At 41.4% G+C, this 20,876-nt stretch overlaps 1 protein-coding gene across 1 annotated transcript in view; it reads right to left on the reverse strand.

Moving 5' to 3' along the window:
- LOC138581118 (uncharacterized) overlaps nt 1–20,876 on the reverse strand; it is a 99,059-nt gene that overhangs the window by 24,050 nt on the left and 54,133 nt on the right. The window contains exons 4-5 of the mRNA XM_069652209.1: nt 15,111–15,225; nt 13,523–13,575 (exon numbers count right to left, since the gene is read on the reverse strand). Coding sequence (XP_069508310.1) covers nt 13,523–13,575; nt 15,111–15,225 — 168 coding nt within the window. The remainder of the gene's footprint in view (nt 1–13,522; nt 13,576–15,110; nt 15,226–20,876) is intronic.

Genomic DNA, 20,876 nt, shown 5'->3' on the forward strand with positions numbered 1-20,876 from the left:
CAAGGTGTTGCGTCATTGACGCGCCAATTACTCAACATTATCAGCCCTTGGTGCTGGTGTGTTCCTTTGCTTTTCGCATTTATGCTGATTGTCAAAATTTTTGAATTTAAGAAGCCATTAGATGGGATGTAAATTTGTTGTGAAGCAGTCTTGTTGATGCTTTCTGCTCTTTACAGTGTATATTGGACTATTTGACTACCCTGGACAGTACCCTGATGCATTTCTCTTCACTTACTGTTCACTTTTGTTGTTTGTTGGAAAGAAACATGTTGGATGAGTTATGTTGAGAGTATGTGTATGAAGTGGTTATGGTGAGAGTGAGTAAAATGTTTATGTAAAACCCTGTTTTTAAACAAATTGTGTATTTGCACAAGCATACAACACTTTCTTTTGACACCACAGTCATTAGAGGGCGGCTCATTTGGTGAGCCCTGTGTACCAACTATACTACGTCTTTGTTTTAGTCTAACACTGTTGTTTACTGTCTTTTGGATTAATATGTGTTCCTCTGTACATTAATAAAGATTGTATATTTATATATTTTTTTAAGAACTTGTTGTACTGCCTGATGATTTAATGCAATAGGAGGCAGTCTCCTTTACAAGCATTTTGGTTTTTTTCTGCGGTGTTACCTATTCAAATTGGAGATTGATACCCATCTAACCCTAATGTGTTGTACTAAAGGTTGTTGACCTTTTTGAGGGTAGGTTAGGAGTGGTCCCTTCTTCCCCGCTACCTCTCTGTTGTGTTGTTGGCAGTAACGAACAAACCAGAAGATGTGTTCTCTGTCTATGACCCTAAACTCTGGAACCTCTTCCCGTTCAACACCAGACTTGCCCCCTTACTTCTTAATTTAAGGAAGGAGCTCAAGACCCTCTTCTTAAAATAATGTCTCCTACTTAACACCTGGGACCACACACCCTATGCTTCCTACCTAACCTGACACTGGGCAATCTGCTTCTCCCATGTCCTGCCTTGGTTGCTCGTAGAATGATTGCTGCCTAAATGGCCACCCTCCACTATCCCCATTATTAGCTCCCAGTTATCTTGCATTGATCCTTTACGATTTGTTTCCCTCACTGTTCACTTCTGCCTGTGACTTATTAAGCACTGCATTGCTTTCTAAAGCTAGGTCCATGCTCAATGAAAATAATAATAATAATAATAATAATAATAATAATAATAATAATAATAATAATAATAATAATAATAATAATAATAATAAATGTTTAAGCCAAACCGGTGGATGTGATTGTAAAAATGGATAATGGAAAAGCAGTCTTGGTAGCAAGGTAAGGCATGGAGTTGAGAGGGTTGAGCAATGTTAATACCATTCAGGTTGTCTTCTTCAAAAGACTGTTGGGACTTCCCTGTGCAGGTTCCTAATTTCAAGTCCATCTTGAGTTAGGCTGGGATTTTATTAGTGACATCATTTTGGCACAGCCTTTATTTCATTGGTTGAGACTTTGAAGTAAAGTTAAAGCCGAACTAACTCACCAGCTGATCAGATAACTGGTCTTCAAAGATTCAAACCTGAGGGTTCCCTGGCTGGTGTGTGTCAGAGCTAAACTGGTGCAAATAAATGCACCCGAACTTTCTTATTCATCAGACATTCTGCCTGCCAACGTGTTCAGTGCTGTAAAAGCTAGGTTCCGGTCACACGTTGTGGAGAAAAGGGATTCCTTGGAGACGATGAAGCCTTCGAACAGGAGACATGAGATTGTTGTGGCTCCAGGTCTTCAAATGCATTTGTTATGGGCAGTGCATCCCTCCCTGTGCACTTTGATAACAAGGGCACATTTTAACTGTCTTCCTTGAGATTTCTGGTGGTGGTCTCGAAATGTGACAATGAAAATCAGTCTTGGCTCTTGGGAGATGCTCCTAGGGAGGATCTTGCTAATTTCTTGCTATTTTGTCTGGCTTTCTCAGAATTAGGAGCAAAAATGTTGAGGCCACACTTGCACAAATTGTGTTTTTTACATTATAGACCTGCACTGCTTTACCTGCTTTGTGTTGATTCTCCTTGAGTGATTTGGGCACTTGTGTCATTTCTGAGGCATGCTTTGTACATAAGTAAATGTCTGCTGAAATATTAGTAATTTGGCTTGTTCATTTTTATTGTTTTTTTTGGTTTTATCTGGCTTATAATATTTTGTAACTATGTATGTGTTGTGGGATTTATGGAAATATTTGTGTCATTTCAGAAATAAACTTATAATAATAATAATAATAATAATAATAATAATAATAATAATAATAATAATAGAGGAACCTGATAGACCTATTTAGGAATCCATATTGGAGGGCATTGGGATATAATGTTTATGGAAAATCATTAAAAGGCGATATTGGTGAATTATTAAAAGGCGATATTGGTGAATAAAAGGGGTTTGGATTTATTGGTAAAATTATGTCTTTCTATAATAGGTAGAATCAAAAATGTGAAAATAGTAACATTATTGCTATATCTGTTTCTTGCATACCACTAGGATTCACTTTGAAACTACAGCCTTAGTACATTTATTTGGGACAGTAAAATATGCAGGCAGTCATGTTAGTTTCTTACAAGACCAAAGAAGGATTGGAGTTTTTCTATCCCCTATTGTAGAGATTATTATAAGGATGCCATGACAAAAACTATGGATACATGAATTAATTCACAATTAGAGAAGTCTTTATATTCATTTCACAAAGATATGGTCTCATAACACTCATAACTAGGTCATAAACCAAGATGTCTAGGAAGAGGTCAAAAGGAAATCATATGCTTTAGGTTGTTATGGATTGTCTAAGCATCTGCAGGTGATACGAGGAATAGGCTGAGCAGAAAAAAGGAGCTCGATATCAAACACCTACTTCTCACCTCTTTATTTCAGTGGATTAACCCTACACAAAGGTTTATTCAAAATGTGAGAAGGTTAGGAGACTTAATCAGAAATGGTAACGTAAAGTCCTATGAATATTTAAGAAGAGTATGCTACCTTTGAAGTTATCATATTTCCAGTATTTAAGAATCTGAGTTTTTAGTCAGAAATTGACTTTCCAGTATTAAGATGAAGTTTTTCACATGAAACTAACGCATATTTTTCAGGGTACGATTAATGAACACCACACTTCTAAGTAATACAGTATCCCCATTGGGGTAGAGAGTAGAACTGCAACAAACCCATCCAGCATAGGCAGCGAGACAGAGAGACACATTTTTCAAATTCAGGTTTAAACCGCATGTTCCAAAATGTGCATAAAACTCTGATTGAAATTGCCAGTCAGTAATTACTTTATTCGGCCGTCGGCCATAAAAGTACAGTTTCATTAAAGCATGAACATTAAAATCGTACAGTCTACATTCAAATATTCAGCCATTATGATCAGTAGGTAGTCAGACATAGCAACAGGGGCTCTCTCCTACTTTGGATAGCCACCCCTAAAAAGTGAAAATGTAGCGTCTTTGGAATATGCCATAACATAGATTGAATGAATCCTGGTGCTTTGACTCTAAGCATTTTTTGCTATAAAGTGCTGATGCTTAATGTGCAAGTAGGCGGAAAACAAACAATTGATTGAAAATGCATTTATCTAGGCACATTATCTTATAAATATCCATCTCCATTAAAAACTGAAGGGTGTGGCTAAAAATAAAAGAGACAAGAAGGCTGTATTTCCCATTTAACCTATCTTAGTAAAATGTGATGTACTGCATCTATACTAGTCAAGGATAGTATGAAATCAGAAATGGCCATAGGTCAGAGGATGGTGAAATTTCTACAGGTTATGATCACAGGAGGGAAGGTTTTACAATGAAGAACACATTCATTTTTTAAGCTTCCACTGTGGTTGGACTATATTTTCTTAGAAAGCAGCATATAGAAAATGATGTGCATTATGGTCAAAGAGAAATGAATTAATTATGAAGTAAAGTATTTGACTTGTGATACATGGAATACTTGACAATGATAAAATAAAATAAAAGGAACATCAACAAGATCAAATATTAATAATATACAGGAAAGCATTGATATGAGCAAAAAAGTTAAGAATAAGGTTGAAATTTGGTCAAATATATAAATATGCACTCAACAGAGAATAAAAAACACTAGCCTTCAAAGTGTTTCACTGTAGTTCCTCATGCAATGAATGTAGTTGGAGATACTTTAATGTGGCTCATTGCTCTACTTGAGATCTGATTTTCTTCAGTCACTTGCAGTCCGTTAAGGTCCCAGGCACGGTGATCAGTCAAAATCTCGAGAAAAAAAAATTTGAATGCCAAAATGTCGAAAAAAAGTCTAAAAAAAAAAAGTCGAATTACTCTTTTTTTTAATTTTATATTTATTTTGGGGTCCGGGATAAAAAAAATGGGTAAAAAAACAAAAAAAGGGGGCGAATAAAAAACGGCAGTAAAAAATTGCGACTTTTTTTTCAAGATTTTTTTTCCGAGATTTTGACTTTCGAGATTTTGACTTTCGACTTTTTGACTATAAACCCCCAGGCACTGATGGGTTAATAGTTGAGTTCAACTGGATTTAGAATCTTGTCCTTCATTAACACTTCGCCTTACATACAAACAGCGAAGGTGTGTTCTATAAATGCAACAAACAACATCCATGTAGTCTTCAACATCATCAACATTTATTAGAACCATAAGGCGATAGAAACTACTTTTTTTATCGACCAAATAACCACAGTAATAGACGGTATACTTGAATCTGAGGCGTATCCAAATTTGATTATCTGTGGTGACCTAAACATCGATTGCACGAAGTACATAAACAAGAAGAGCAGGACTGTGGGATTCACAGCCTCTGAAGATGCGATAACAAAATGTTGCCAAGAAATGGAAGTAAGAAATCTGTTAATGATGAACGGTAACGTGAGAGGAGATATTCCAGCTAATCCAACATTGAGAAGGAAGAACAAACACTCCGTGTTGGATTTTATATTTGTGTCAGAGGCCGTTTCTACACGAGTATCTCGTTTCGAGATCAAACCAATGGCTTACAATGATCATGACATGGTGAAATTGACCATAAATAGTCAAAACACAACACAAAATTCTGTTTGGGCATACAATGTGTTAGTTCGCTCTAACAGAATCCGCTTGGAGCTTGCTGATGTAAACGATCTTGTGACAACCCTAAATGAAGCTGCTAACGAAATTGAATATCGTCAATTTCTAACAAATTTTACAGAACATAACCAAGCTTTAAAACACAATCGATTTGCACACAAACATAGCTTCGATTTACAACTCCAACAGCGGAAAAGACTGATGCGACAAGAGCTCCGTAGGGTATCGAAAGAACAACATGTACTCTCTGTGCTCATCTCGAAGAAAAAAACGATTAAACAAGCATTCAGAAACTGGCGCAAACTTCACAAAGCGACAATGCTACAGACAGACTCGGAAAAAATGTTGGCTAACCTGTCAAATAAAAATTCAGCGGCCTTCTGGAAGATTATAAACAATAAATTCGCCCCTCAAGTCTCTCTGCAGGCAAACCAAATTTCCGAAGCATCGTGGTCTGCTTACTTTATCGGAATGTTTAATGCGGAAGGCTGTACGAAAGACATCTATAAATCAGATCTGGCAAAATGGGACTTACACTTTGAGCGGCAAGACATCCTAGCCGTAATTCAAAAAGCAAAAGCTTCTAGAGCCCCAGGGCCTGACGGGCTCACAAACTATACTATTAAGCAAAATCCAGAGGCGTGGGCTGACTTCTGCACGACTCTCTTCCAAAGAATAACTGACAAATGTAGGACACCCTTGTCTTGGAAGAATGCCATCATAGTGCCGATTTTTAAAAAGGGCAACAGTGCAAACCCCGGGGATTATAGACCAATTGCTCTGCTGGATGTGATAGGGAAAATCTATGCAACACTATTGCAACAGAAACTACTTAAGTGGGCTGTCGACAGTGAGCATATTGACCCCAGACGAGCAGGGTTTGTAAAGGGTGTGGGGTGCAGTCTTAATTTGTTAATTCTAAATCTATTCAAGATGGAAGCGATAAAACGGAACTCCAAAATACACCTAGCCCTCACAGACTTCTCTCGCGCTTTTGATAGCGTCGACCGAGGAATCCTCTGGAAAAAACTAAGAGAATGGAAGTGTCCAACGAGCCTGGTCGAAGCCATCAGAGACTTGCACTCAAATACAAACATCAGAATCATGCTCGATCGACAGGGGACTCTATCTCAGCCCATAGAAACCTTTAAAGGTGTAAAACAGGGCTGCCAGCTTGCAGCAACCAGCTTCAACCTTTTTGTATCGGATGTTGGGAAAGTTTTTAGTGAAGTTTCTTGTTTCCCCCAAAAATGAATGGCACTCACATAAGCTGGCTTGTATATGCCGACGATTTGATACTACTAGATATGACAGCTATTGGTCTGCAACGCAAACGATGCCCTAGAAGTATATGTCCGGAATAATGGCCTTCAAATCAACAAACAAAAATGTGAGATCCTAACGCTCCAAAATTTACGCTCTGCGAAAAAAAATCCGAAGAAACAAGCCTGGTTTCTCGAAAAAACAAAAATCTGCACTGTATGTGATACAAGATACTTAGGCATGCAAATAAGTGCTAACTTAGATGATTCGCCATGGGCTGAAACTGCTAAAGCTAAATGTCGTCAACTAGCGTGAAAAGCTGCGACTTTAAATCGACAATACGGCAAATTCTCTTTAAAACCTGTTGTGTCATTTTATCAACAAAGAGTGGTGCCAGCATTAATCTACGGAGGTGAAAATGCCTTAGGATGCTCGCATCAGCTTTGGAAAACCCTTGAAAATATCTTTTGGGTCAGAGTGTTACAACTACCTCGGGGAACTTCAACCGCCCGCATCCGATATGAATTAGGGTTAATATCTGTGCATGCTAGAGTTTGCTGGAACATCCTATGCCTCTTTAAGAAATGTAAAGTTGTGAACCCAGCTCTTCAGTTCGAAATACTAAATCCCTACAAAGCGATAGTTGGTTCGACCTTAGGAATGTGGATGGAATACTGCCACGAGATAATGGAATCCTATGACATCAAACTAACCACACTTTTAGAGAATCCGACTGTAGCAAAAAAAAGAGTGTGGTCATGGGATTGGCATCGAACTTGCAAACTTAGATCAATCTGCCGACTAATGGCTGACGTTCCAGGAGAAGCGAGGGAATATCTACAGGACTACCTAGCCAAATTTCTGGATGCGCTTTCAAGATCTTTATACTTGAGATTCAGACTGAATCTAATAAACACTAAAGGACGCCAAGATCTATTTAATGGGAGAACGATCTCATCCTGTCGTTTTTGCAAATCGGCTAACGAAACACTGAAACATCTAACGCTGTTTTGCCCATATCTACGTACTTTGAGATCCCGGGCCTTTGGGTCGATATTTGAGAAATTCTATACACTAAGTGCGGACGATTGGTGGCATCGGATGTTTGAGGGAAGAGACCAAAAACGTATGTTTGCCTTAGTGGTGTTTCTTAAGGACCTGGAATTAAGGCTAAAAGAATCCGGAACACCTACTCAAATAACTGTAAACTGTTTGCCAACCTCCAAAGACCCAAAGTCACTCTTGTCGGATCAAGCTCACTAGGTTCTGGTGGATGTCCTTTAGGATCGGTACTATAAAGAGCGATATTTTTGGGGAGGCTGGGATGTCTTGATGAACTTCTTACTCAATTTGGACAGTGCTTCGATGCTTGTACTGTTCTTTTCTGTCTCTTTTTGTGTTTCTGATTTGGTTTTCTTTTTAAAGGTTTGTAAAAACCGTATAAATATTAAAAAAAAAAAAAAAAAAAAATAGTTGAGTTCTTCAAAATGTTTGCCACAGAGTTCCTGTCTAGAAATTTAGAAGATTGTAAAGAACATGTAGACAGAAACCAGGGAGAGAGACTTTCCAGAGGCCATGATCCTACTCATTCCAAAAGAGATGGGGACCTTGAAATTTAAAACTAGGTCCCCAATTTCTTTCTTAATGTTAAATCTAAACTATTTGCAAAACTGCTTGCATGGAACTATTCTTACTAAAACAAATTAATCACGTAGTGTCCTTTGGTTTTGCAACACATGTAGAATGCTACATTCTCACATGCTGGCACTAATTCCAAAACACTCAGCCACTTATCCAGAAAGATTTTGTGGGAAAGGCATAAAGGCTTTACATGTAACAACTGTTTGCCTGTTAGCCATTGTTAGGACTTCAAGCAGCTGTAATGGCATCTCCACTTGTTTTCCAAATGTGAACTCGGTCGCTCTGTTTTAAAGTTGTTGCAACTGGCTCAGCTAGTATTTTGACTGGCTAAGGTAGAGTATGTTTTTGTCATCGGGTTAGCTAAGGACATGAGCTTATAGTAGCACAATGTTCTGCTTCATTCTGCAACGGAAGCTCGACTCAACCTAAATATCAGGAAAACCAGGCACCTCCTTCCTTTCAACACCGCCAATTATCCCCTAACCACTCTTGTCTTCTCTAAACTGGATTACGGTGCCACCATCCTCTCTGGTCTCCCCAGCGATGCTTTCTGTCCTCTTCACAAGATCATTACCTTTGTTAACAGGACTCTGTTGTACAGAGTGTGAGTAGGTATCCAGCATTTGGGCTGCCAACTTTTAACAGTAGCACAGGTCTGTACGTTGATACGTGCATCCATTGGTTTTAGTCCATAGTGAGGTGTTGTCGAAGTAGTCATGTTTTATGAACTTGGAGAATTGTGGGGGCATTCCGAACCGACACCGGGATCGAGTTCCAGAGGATGGGTGCGTGACAAAATAAGGATTGTTTGCAGGTCCTCTCTTTGTGAACGAGTTGTGATTCATGCCGTTTGGTTGATTTGCTGCACGAGGAGCGTGTGCCACCAGATATGTGGAGCTTAGCCACCAGGTAAGCTGGTGGGCTACGCCTGACTACTTTGTGGATGATACATGCAGTCTTGAATAGTATCCTGGCCTGGGAGGAAGCCAATGTAGTTCGCATAACATTAGGGTGATTTGATCAAATTTCCATGCACCCATAAAAAGATGAGCTCTAGCGTGGTGGACTGCATTTAGGGGAGCCAAGTGAGCAGCTGGGAGCCATGTCAGAGAGCATTTCCCCCATCGATGTGCGAGACCACAAGGGCCTGCACTATGGTCTGGAAGTCCTACGGCAGGATAAATGGTTTGATTTTTCAAAGGGTGGAGCTTCAAAGCCATGCTTTTTGGGGCTTCTTGCCGAGGTGTTTCTGGAAGGACAGGCTGCTGTCAATAGTGAAGCATATGGGTTTTGCTGACTCTGAACGTTTTGGGTCAAATCCTTCTAGGAGCATTCCATTGAGCAACTGTTGGACAAATTATTGTTCAGCAGGCGGACTGATGAGGACGAATTCAGTCTTGGATGGGTTTAGTTTTTGGTAGGCAGTCGACATACAGGACTGGATGATGACTAGGTAATCGCAGAGATGAGTGATGTCCTGCACGCTACCTACTCACATGATCAACTGAATATTGTCTGCGTATTGGTGGATGGCTAAATTAGGATCTTTGAGGAGAGTGCTCAGAGGCTCCATGTAAATGTTAAAAAGGATTGGTGAGAGGATTGAGACTTGGGGAACTCCACAGGAGACCTGGAGTTGGTTAGAATGCAACAAGTTCATCTGGACGGCCTAGTGATTACATGAGAGGTAGGAGGTATGGACATTCAGGACAGTGCTAGAGAATCCCATCCTGTTGACAAGGAGGCTGTGGCAGCTGACAGTGTTGAATGCAGCTGAGAGGTCAAGGAGAGTAAGGAGGCATAAGTCACCCTTATCCATGATTTGAAGGGCATCATCCACGATCTGGATGGTGGCTCTCTCAATGCTACACTTGCAGTGGAACCCTGACTGATTGTCATTTAGGAGGAGTTGTTTAATTCTGGTGAGTGGTTGTGTGGCGACTACATTTTTCAAGATTGTGCCAATAAACAGGAGGTTCGTAATGAGCTGGTAGTTGGCCAGGTTGTCTGGACCTTGGGGGTTCAGTGAGGATTTGGTACAGGGATCTTCAATATATACATGGAGCCTCTGGGAGCTCTCCTAGCTACACACAACATCCACATCCACCAATACACCAATGACCCACCTCAAGATTGACTCCATCAAGGACATCCATAGGCTCAAAATCTGCTAATCCAGTCTTGGATGTCCAGTGCATACTTGAAGCTCAACCACTTCAAGACCGAATTCCTACTCCTCAACAACAACACTGAACACCCAGACATACAGACCTGGCTATCAGCCATGAACTCTGGGGGCTTCACACCTGAGCTCAGCTCCTGCGCCAAGTCCCTCGGGTTCCACATCGAGAAACAGCTCTCCTTCAAGACACACATAGCTAAGAAAACTCAGACAGCTTGGTATCAGCTTTCCCTCCTGCCCATAGTCAAGCCTTCCTCCCTTCGGACACCTTTAGATCCACCGTTCAAGCACTGGTCCTATGATCCTATCCCACCTGGATGGGGGCAATGCATTCCTTGAAGTCCTCCAGTCGTCCTTCCTTGTGCCCCTGAGAAGAGTCCTACATGCAGCCACAGGACTCATCAAGGATCTTCGCAGATACGACCATATCGCCCCGCCCCTCATCGACCTTCACTGGCTCCCACTGCACGTACACTGGATGAGCTGCAGGTTCTCAAGAACTAGAAATGGACAGAGAGATGGGTCTCTGTACCTATGTATAGCAAGACTCTCCTAGGACAGCTTTTAGTATGCTGCATAATCTGTGGATACCAAGCACCCTCATCGCAGAGGTAAGGACACAGCAGATGCTGCAGCAGGGAGCTAATATGATGAACTGAAAAAGATCAGGAGTATGTAGCAAGGTACTACCTGACCGACAGCGCAAGACACAGTGGCCTGAATAATACCTGCTCTCTAACAGGTTGAAACCCAACAGCAATATTGCCTGTCAAACGTTACCAGCTTCCATCTTAATCACATAGAAAGGAAAATGCAGTGGTAGACACAACCTGGTCAAAGAAACAAACTTCTGCATTTTTTAAATCCAGCCATCTGATTTCACAAGTTGGTAGGCGTTCAATTCTGTTATATCTAACTGTTGCTTTCGTGTCCGTTTGTGGAAAATATGCGACCTCAGGCATGAAGCATGTTTCCGATAATGCAGCACTGCATCAGTGATACAATTTGAACTCAAGCCACAGCGTGAAAAACGTGACCAAATAACTGTTGCTGGCCTTCACCGGCGTCCGCAGAGAGGTGGTTCTCACACATCTCTCTCCGGCCACGAGCGCTGGCGCTGCTGTGGTTACTGGCACGCGCCTGCCTTATGTCTTTCTTTGGGCAAATATGATGCTCGTAGACATTTGTGGTTGTCTCTGTAAAATTGCATGGGAGGGGGTGAGCGGAAAGATGGGTGAATTCACATCAACCCTGCCATCAGCACAACCTCAAAAGAATGCCAGCACAAGGCCTTGGCAGAATCCTTTTGCAAATATTGTGAACAATATTTGCAGTCATCGAGTGAAAAGCAGAGGTGGTCTCAGTATTGACATGCAGCATTAAATGAAAGGGCGACGCAGTCTTATTTGCAAGAACACAGGCCGCATTGAACATTCCCTGGCCATAACGCATAAGAATTATAAAATGAGAAAACGCTTAACAAGTACATTTCAAGCAGGCTCCGATTGGCCTGTAAGGCAACAGGGCAATGCCCGAATTGCATGCCCAACATGCTAGCGTGGGCCAACTCTTTTGGTCAAAATGAGGAAAGTATTTTATCCAGAGTGGACCACTTTCATTAGTTAGTTCACTCTGCGGCGAGTAGTTTTGAGCAGCGTTACTGAACAGATGTCCTTTAAATCCCTGAATTTGAAACACATTTTACCAAGAAAATCCCCCTTACGTATTGCTCAAAGAGTGCATCACAAAAGGAATGCACTGCTATTTTCCAGTGTGGGACACTTTTTCATTGGGCCCCGGGACAGTTTTATGCCCCAGTCCGACCCTGAAGGGGGGCCAATTAAGCCGGCTGTGGGCCAAGTGCTCATGTGTAGAGCTTCAGGGAACTTTCTAGAATCTGCATGCCGGTGTGCTGATGCTCGAATTCTGGGAGAACCCTTCTGCCCTCCACCCTTACAGAGTTCATAGAACGGACTAACATGTGTTTGCTTAATAGTAATATCAGTTCTTTATCATGCAGTTAAAATAGTCAATAAAAGCTGAAACCTCCCCTGGTCCGCGGGAGCATGCAAATGAACACGCTCAAATAAATGAATATATCTCCCTTCTTTTATTGGACCTCCTGCCCTAGCTCATATGCATATTGCAGAGGCCCACTATGCAGTGACATTCTGGCTACATCACTGCCAGGACTGTAGACATGAAGCAGCATTGCCACCCGCCATGTGTGTTGTGCTGTAGACGTGAAGCCTTGTTGCCACCCGCCATGTGTGTTCCACTGTCGTCATGAAGCTGTGTTGCCACCCGCCATGTGTGTTGCACTGTAGACATGAAGCCGTGTTGCCACTCGCCATTTGTGTTGCACTGTAGAGATGAAGCCTTGTTGCCACTCGCCATGTGTGTTGCACTGTAGACGTGAAGCCTTTTTGCCACCCGCCATGTGTGTTGCACTGTAGACATGAATCCGTGTTGCCACCCACCATGTGTGTTGCTCTGTAGAGATGAAGCTGTGTTGCACCCACCATGTGTGTTGCACTGTAGACATGAAGCCGTGTTGCCACCCGCCATGTGTGTTGTGCTGTAGACGTGAAGCCTTGTTGCCACCCGCCATGTGTGTTCCACTGTCGTCATGAAGCTGTGTTGCCACCCGCCATGTGTGTTGCACTGTAGACATGAAGCCGTGTTGCCACTCGCCATTTGTGTTGCACTGTAGAGATGAAGCCTTGTTGCCACTCGCCATGTGTGTTGCACTGTAGACGTGAAGCCTTGTTGCCACCCGCCATGTGTGTTGCACTGTAGACATGAATCCGTGTTGCCACCCACCATGTGTGTTGCTCTGTAGAGATGAAGCTGTGTTGCACCCACCATGTGTGTTGCACTGTAGACATGAAGCCGTGTTGCCACTCGCCATGTGTGTTGCACTGTAGACGTGAAGACTTGTTGCCACTCGCCATGTGTGTTGCACTGTAGACGTGAAGCCTTGTTGCCACCTGCCATGTGTTGCACTGTAGACATGAAGCCGTGTTGCCACCCACCATGTGTGTTGCTCTGTAGAGATGAAGCTGTGTTGCCACCCACCATGTGTGATGCACTGTAGACATGAAGCCGTGTTGCCACCCGCCAAATGTGTTGCTCTGTGGAGGTGAAGCCATGTTGCCACCCGCCATGTGTGTTGCACTGTAGACGTGAAGCTGTTTTGCCACCCGCCATGCATGTTGCACTGTAGAGATGAAGCCGTGTTGCCAGCCGCCATGTGTGTTGCACTGTACACGTGAAGCCGTGTTGCCACCCGCCATGCATGTTGCACTGTAGAGATGAAGCCGTGTTGCCTTCTGCCAATGGGAAGGTCTGCTTTGGTATTTATCTCTTACCTGGGCGCTCCTTGCGCCCGTCACCGGAGCCACCGAACTTTTTCGCTGGGTTCCTGAAACAGATAAACATTAATGATATGTGACCCCTTAAGTCCATGTCTGATATATTTCCCACTTGAAATAATTGTAAATGAATTGGAACTTTTAAGACAAATGCACAGCACTGATACACTTAGCAAAGGCAGGAACGTAACACCCTTGTTCCTATTTTCTTTTCTTGCTGAGATGTCAAAACTGGACATAGAAATAGAATATTCCCCAGGAAGCTTTCTTTACACAGGACAAACAAAAAGGTTAACAAACTACAAAGAGTGGGGAACCAGAAGGCGAAAATGTATTATGGGACATTAGGGACATAGTCTAGTATTGTCAGCACAGGGTTTTCTTCCCAGAACCGAGTATATCGTGAGCTGAAAAGAATTTCATACCATTAAAAACACATATCACTAAGTGAATGGCATGTACCATGTGCTTTAAATATTAAAATATACTACAATTCGGCTATCATATAATGAACGTTTTCATAGGTAGATATTGAAACCACTAATTCAGAGTAAAAACAATATTTTGAATTCTGATATGTTTATGTTCATGGGAAATTATTATACATAATAACATGTAATTCACCATATGATATGTGTGATGTTGGCTGGTTGGTCGCCTGCGACTTTTCTATGTGTAACGCAAGGCAAGACCATGCTAGAAATATGTAATTACTAGTAAAGATGGCCCACCCCCTGCTGGGTCCAGCGTGTGTTAGGGTTGTGTGGGGGATGGTAGCCTGACTTAACATGAAACGGTTTTGTGATTCGACAAACTTTACATCCCCCGAAATTCAAGAGTTTACTTAAACTAGTGGGATTAAAAGTGAGTCAAGTGGGATTAAAAGCAACCAAGTTCTCCCTCATAGTCAGTCATTCATGCCCACTGCAATTTCCGGGTTACTCTGAAGTGGCCATGAGGCAGCAGGCTGCCGCTACATCACACCAATGGCAGGAATACATGGCATTAAAGAGCACTCCCATACTACCTCCCCATAGCGCTCCTCAACGATTGTTGCTCCCTCGAGTGGAGACATGAGCAGAAGGCGTGGCCATGCAACTACTTACTGTTTCCCCCTTCAAAAAAAGAAACAGAACGATGCCAATGCCTGGAAACAGTGGCACTTTAAACTTAGCTTTGCCATCAAAAGACACACCACCCTCAAATATTTTCAGCAAAGATCCTTTCCATGGTCTTTTGGGGAGTTTTCAGTGTAACCCAGTTGACATGCTGAGAGCAGTGATACCCTAGAGCTAATTGGCAATGAATTCCTTTGTTATGTTGACAAAGACAACTTACCAAAAAACATGCACTTGCTATAGTAAAGAAAAATCCCTAAAATATTTAGAAAAATCCCATAGAAAAATGTATTCACGCATCTGACTTCCTTGGAGAGAAGTTGGGCATTGTTAACCGACAGACCGACAAGCCTTTTAACAAAAAAAAAAACAGTCTGCCTTTGTTATTTTGTCTCCAAACCCATCCCTAAATAAAATGTCCCACTCCCCTCAGCTTCCCACCATTGCCCTCAGTGGAGATGCAGTACCTTTTGTCAGCGCTCCGGCAAACCCTATACAGGGTCAATGACAGAGTCAGCAGCAGGAGGAGGGTTCGAGTCACGAGAAGAGCCACACAGCCAATGACATCACCAGATGGGGCAGCTGAAGAGAGGACATAGAAGAAATATTAAACAACGTACATACAAAGGCATGAATGCACACATACATGAACAGACGCATGCAAGAGTGCACCACCCACCCGTCTTATTCTGATACATATCCTCCCCCACCCGTTTACTGCCAACTCAAATATACCCTCTTCAGAAACAGACATGGTGACACCATGAATCATCTCCAGTGCATACATGGTGGTGTCCAATCCCGGCCACTGAGCGTCACACTGGTGTCTATCGGGAAGGTACACAATATGCACATGATGCTTGACCAAAATTTCACATTTTAGCTGCAGGTGTTACTTGTCCACAAAACTATCAAAACAAGATGGCAAAGCACAAATAATTTTTGTCAACCGAACAATAATGAATTCTTATACGATCTATGATACACACAGGAATTGATTGCTACTAATGTCTGCATACAAGCCTTTGTCTGGAGATGATCAAATGGCGGCAATTCCTGCAAAGGAGGGTGATACTGCAAACTTTCTAAGCCTAGGCACTATTTGCAACCGGTTAGCCATCGGCTTACTAACTGCCTGTTGAGTGGGAAAGAATGACTCTAGCAGCCTCTGCCTGCAGTACCCCTGGAGCCATGTAGGAGCTGCAACAGTCTGTACGTTATTGGAAGTTATGTATTAATGTATTAACGTTGGTGTTTTAAATCATCTTAAGATTGTTTATGATGAGCTCTTGATAAAATACTGTTTTTAATCCATTCATCACAGGTTAGGTCAATTTTTTCAGGACTTTTCAACCTACTATGTCGGTCTGGTAAAGATAACCGCGTTTTTCAAGTAACCTTTCTTTTTGATAATAACATATGCACATTCAGGATGTTGGCGTCTTTGTGGCTATTCTCTGCAAAGATATAAGTATGGGGAATGGTATTAGCCTATTTGACCTAAAACATTTGACCTTTTTACCAAAATGACCTTTTCTGAGTGGTCCAAATTGACCTTTTTTGCATCCGGTCCAAATTGACCTTTTTGTTTTAGGTCAAATAGAGTAATACCTACTTACCTGAACATGAGGTGCAAAGGTTGCGGGGGTATCCCCCGCTCCTCATGTTCATGTAAGTAGGTCAAAAAGGGTTTGCAGGGTTGTTCCCTGCATCCTTAACAATGGAGGTTAATTTGGTCAAAAGGTCAAATGTTTTTAGGTCAAATTGCCGAGGTCAGTTTGCAAAAGGTCAAATCTACCCAAACCTGGGTAATGATTCTGGTGGCCTCCCAGGGTTGTATCTCTGGGCATAGCCACTGCACACAGCTCCTCACAAGGCATGTTTACACTGGATGATAATAGAGTGGGAGTATCCTTAAAAGTGAGGTATACTCTGAAATGTAAACATCATGGATAACTACTTAATTTTAAAATGTGGCCTGCAGTTGGAACTTAGTTCAGTTAAACAAAGATGATCTTCATAAATAATCATGAACAAAATGAAAGGCAAATTTGCTTGCAACGCTATTGTAGCTTTGTTAAGGATTTAATTTTGCATTTATATTATTTTCTCATGCAGCTGAAAAGATACAAGAGAGCAATTAAGAGACAGTAGAACGCAAGCTCCTTACATTTATTCATTGGAAGATTACAAAACGACAAGTGAAATCTATAGGGGTAGGTACAAGAGAGCATACACAATGTGTTGCAGTATATAAATGTAAGGTGTGCCATATGACATGCAATGCAAGAGATGACTTCTATTGCTCATCATTTTTTGGTTTTTATACAATCTTTAGACCAATATATTTTTCATTTTGCTCTTAACGTCCAATCAATTAGCCTTGAAAAAGAGCCATGATGCATTTCAACGCATGTCGGCACTAAGTGTATTAAGAGAAAAGGAAGTACTGACATTGAGGACACATCAGAAACTAAATGAAGCATTACAACCTACTGTCTAAAATAAATTGATCACATATGAACTTGTTCAAATTATCTAAGGAAAACATGTATTTTAAATGAATATGACCAGTTGGATCTGTCTGTATTTACTCTTGAATACCTATGTAATTGGACATTGAAAAGTTAGGCGCTCCTACAACACAGCTGAATATAATCCGTTTGTTAATGCTAAATGTTTTTGAGGATAGGTTGCTGTCTTAAAAAAAAATCAACAGTAGGGCGTAGCCTTTAGAGCACCTTAATTATAACATTTCACTATAACAATTAGCGCAGCGTTCAGGCTTTGCAACATACAGCTCAAAAAAGAATTTGCCATTTCATTTGTTAAATTTTTAAAGAAGAATATTGAGGGTTGTTAGTGCTTGATTAGTTAGTGGAAAGGCAAGAGCCCTTGTCTGGGGGACATGATGTAATATTTATTTCCGAAAGAATAAGTGGTTTAATATAAAGTGATACATTCTGAGATTAGAGTAATTCCTTTGAATCATCACTCTTCCTGCACTACAGAGCTTTGTTGTGTATCTGCTGTGGGTGGGAGATGTATTGATTGTGGATCTGTTTCCCCTCCTTGTAGAGTGGAATATTTGAAGACCTTATGCCATGTAGGGATGAAAAGAGACAAATAGTAGGACTGTGATGTCTTTGCCTAATTTGATGCAGTAGTAGCTATCCAATAAAACTGTCTAAGTTTGATTTATTAGAGGATACTGATTGTGAGCATCTAAAATCAAAGCTAAATTAAGCCCTTAAAGAGTGGGACTACCAGGTAGTGCTTGATTCCATTTCAGACGTAAACGTATGTTCTGCGTAAGGTTCAGATTGATGGACCTGCTCAGTGGGCTCCCTTTGAGTGAGGTCAGTGTTCAGTGAACAATGCTTTCAGCATTCTGAAGGTAATATATACCAAGAGCACAGGTAAATCAGTATTACAGAGGCACAGTCATGTCAGCATTCAATGGAGAAAGTGATGTCATTATTTCGCTAGTAGCATAGACATGCTGACTGACAGGAGAGGACTAATTTCCTGCTTGTCAGTGTGTTTACATTGATGAGAGGATGGAGGGGCATTCGGTCCTCCTTGTGGTGGTGATTTCTCATGTGGCGGGTGCATGCAGGTAAGGTAAGTATCTTTTTAATGTAATGCGTATGTATGTGTGCGTGTATGAATTGTATGCATGTTTATATGTATACACATATGTTGGTTGTTTGTTTTTATGAATGTGTGTATGCAAGAGTTGTATGAATGCGCAGGTGAAAGAATTTGTGTGTGTGTTTGTGTGTTAGCCCCCACTCCTATTTTAGGGGTGGGGGTTGCTGAGGGCAAAACATTCTTTTTTACTTTAGCCTTAATGCACAGCACCCTGCATCAAGGTTAAAGCAAACATGGTAAGTGAACTGTTATTATGTGGCAAGACTGGCATTGAATGTAGGCCAGTGTAGCCACGTAATAACACTTATCTTTCTTTTACCATTGGTGCACTATTACTGTACATCAAGGGTAAATCAAACATGAAACATGTTTGTAAATGTTATTGAGTGGCTAGACTGGCGAATGAAGGCCTGTGACTGCACTTCTCATGTTTACCAGGTCACAATAAGAAAGTATATGCAGACTGGCACCACTAACATAAGACATACTAGCCAGTAATAGCACTTATCATGTTTACTTCCCTTAATGCAGAGAAACTGTGCATCAAGAGTAGAACAACCCTATGTTTTATTACCTGCCTAAACTGGCCTACATTCAATGTAGTTCAATGTAGAAAAATCTAGCCAGGTTATAATATTTATCATGTTTGTGTTACCTTTGAATAACAGCAATTGTGCACCAAGGGTAAAGCAAACATGAGTGTTATGTGGGCCTTTGTTAACACTTGTCATGTTTGGTTTAGCCTTGATGCACAGTAACTGTGCATCAAAGTTAAAGCAACCATGATCATTGTTTTAACCTGGCTAAACTGGACTACATGTGTAGGCCAGTAAACACACTTTTATGTGGATACACTATCCTACATTGAATGTGTCCCAGTGTAGCTATATAATAACACTTATCTTTGCTTTGCTTTACCCATGATGCACAGTTACTTTGCATCAATGGCAAAGCAAACATGAGAAGTGGTATTACCTGGCTAGACTGTCCTGCATTGAACATAGGCCAGTCTAGCCAGCTAATAACATGTATCTTTGCTTTACCACTGAGGCACATCTATTGTACCTCAAGGTTTAAACAAACATGATATGTGTTGCTACCTGGATAGAATGTCCCACAATGAATATAGGTCAGTCTAGCCATGTGATAACACTAATCTTGGCGTTACCCTTGAGGCACAGTTACAGTGCCTCAAGAGTAAAGCAAACATGATATGGTAATACTGCCATATATTGGTGCAGCATGCATGCATGTATATGGGCACAGCCAGCATGAAAACATATTATATACTGGCATATCTTGTGGGCAAAGGCATAATGAAAATGCTTTGGAAAATGTTCTCTTCCTGTGCTTGGTCACTCCTGCATTTTAGACACATACATATATGCCCCTTGTAAGGAAACCATTGTATCAACAGTAAGACGACAGACACAAGTGATTGTAGTTCAAAGGTGTTTATTGAACTTCAATTGGGTTTGAAAAACGCCTAACTTATCCTAAATCTAAAGATGGGAGCAAGCTACGACCATCAAATAATGATAACGCAGTCCTATTAGAGTCTTGTCAAAATAAAAGGGCCTATACTAATAAACATATTGCCAATCCTTATTTCTATATACAAAAAGGGTGGGAAACAATATTATGCAAAAGAAAAGTGTTCAAGAAATGATATGTCAGTATATTTGAGCCGTTGGCTACCCTTCCCCACGTTTCGTTTTCAGCATGGGACAAGGCCACACATTCAAGCCTAGCACACGCACTCTCGTCTCTAGCACGAGGATGCAGTTCAAAACCTCAGCATCAGAGCCTTCTGTGCCAAAGTCTCTTTGCCATTCAAATTCTCTTATTTCAGAGAGCCTGATGCGACACAACAAACATGTACAATTTCTCGGGTGATTTACTGTTCACCCTGGGTACCCTTCCGCCGGGCTCAGACCCACTTTAACATAAGTTCTTGCCCCACGTTGTACAGCACGTGGGTGATGTGGAACACTTGGCGTAGAGATATACTTTAACCATGCAAATACACCTTAAGCTGTCTACCAGAGCTCTCCTGGCCTTTCAGCATTCAGCCATCAGTTCAGGAGGCTTGACCTCTCTGGTTTAACTTCCCCCAAGTCCGATCAACCTGCCTCGGTTTTACATAGTTTACACACAAAAGTTCCTTAATAAATGTTTGTTCTTCAATTAAAGGTTCCCCTCGATCAGGCCCAAATCTTCCTCATTTCACTTCCAGGGGTTCCCTTCCCCTAGCTTTCTTGACCTTTTTATAGGACTTCCCTCTGTGGGGTTTGAGTCCCCTCTTTGCATCAAAAAATGAAAACTTTCGACTGTGCGCAGGATTTTGCATCACCCGTCGCAAGACCACTTTGATTCACAATATATTAAATGCAAAGCCTTTTGGTACTTTTAGTTTTAATAAAGCAAAGTTCACATTCAATGTTGCAAGCACTTTTTCCGCATACCCAATCCTCCCTACCCCGTCCCACTTACCTTGAGCTTCCTTATTCCTCACTGGTGCTGGGAACAGTAGTGTCCTAGCGCATTCAGGACTCGAGTACGGCTGCCATGGAGACTTC

This window comes from Ambystoma mexicanum, chromosome 1p (genome assembly GCF_040938575.1).
Source record: "Ambystoma mexicanum isolate Mex_15411 chromosome 1p, UKY_AmexF1_1, whole genome shotgun sequence".
Lineage (NCBI taxonomy): Eukaryota > Metazoa > Chordata > Amphibia > Caudata > Ambystomatidae > Ambystoma > Ambystoma mexicanum.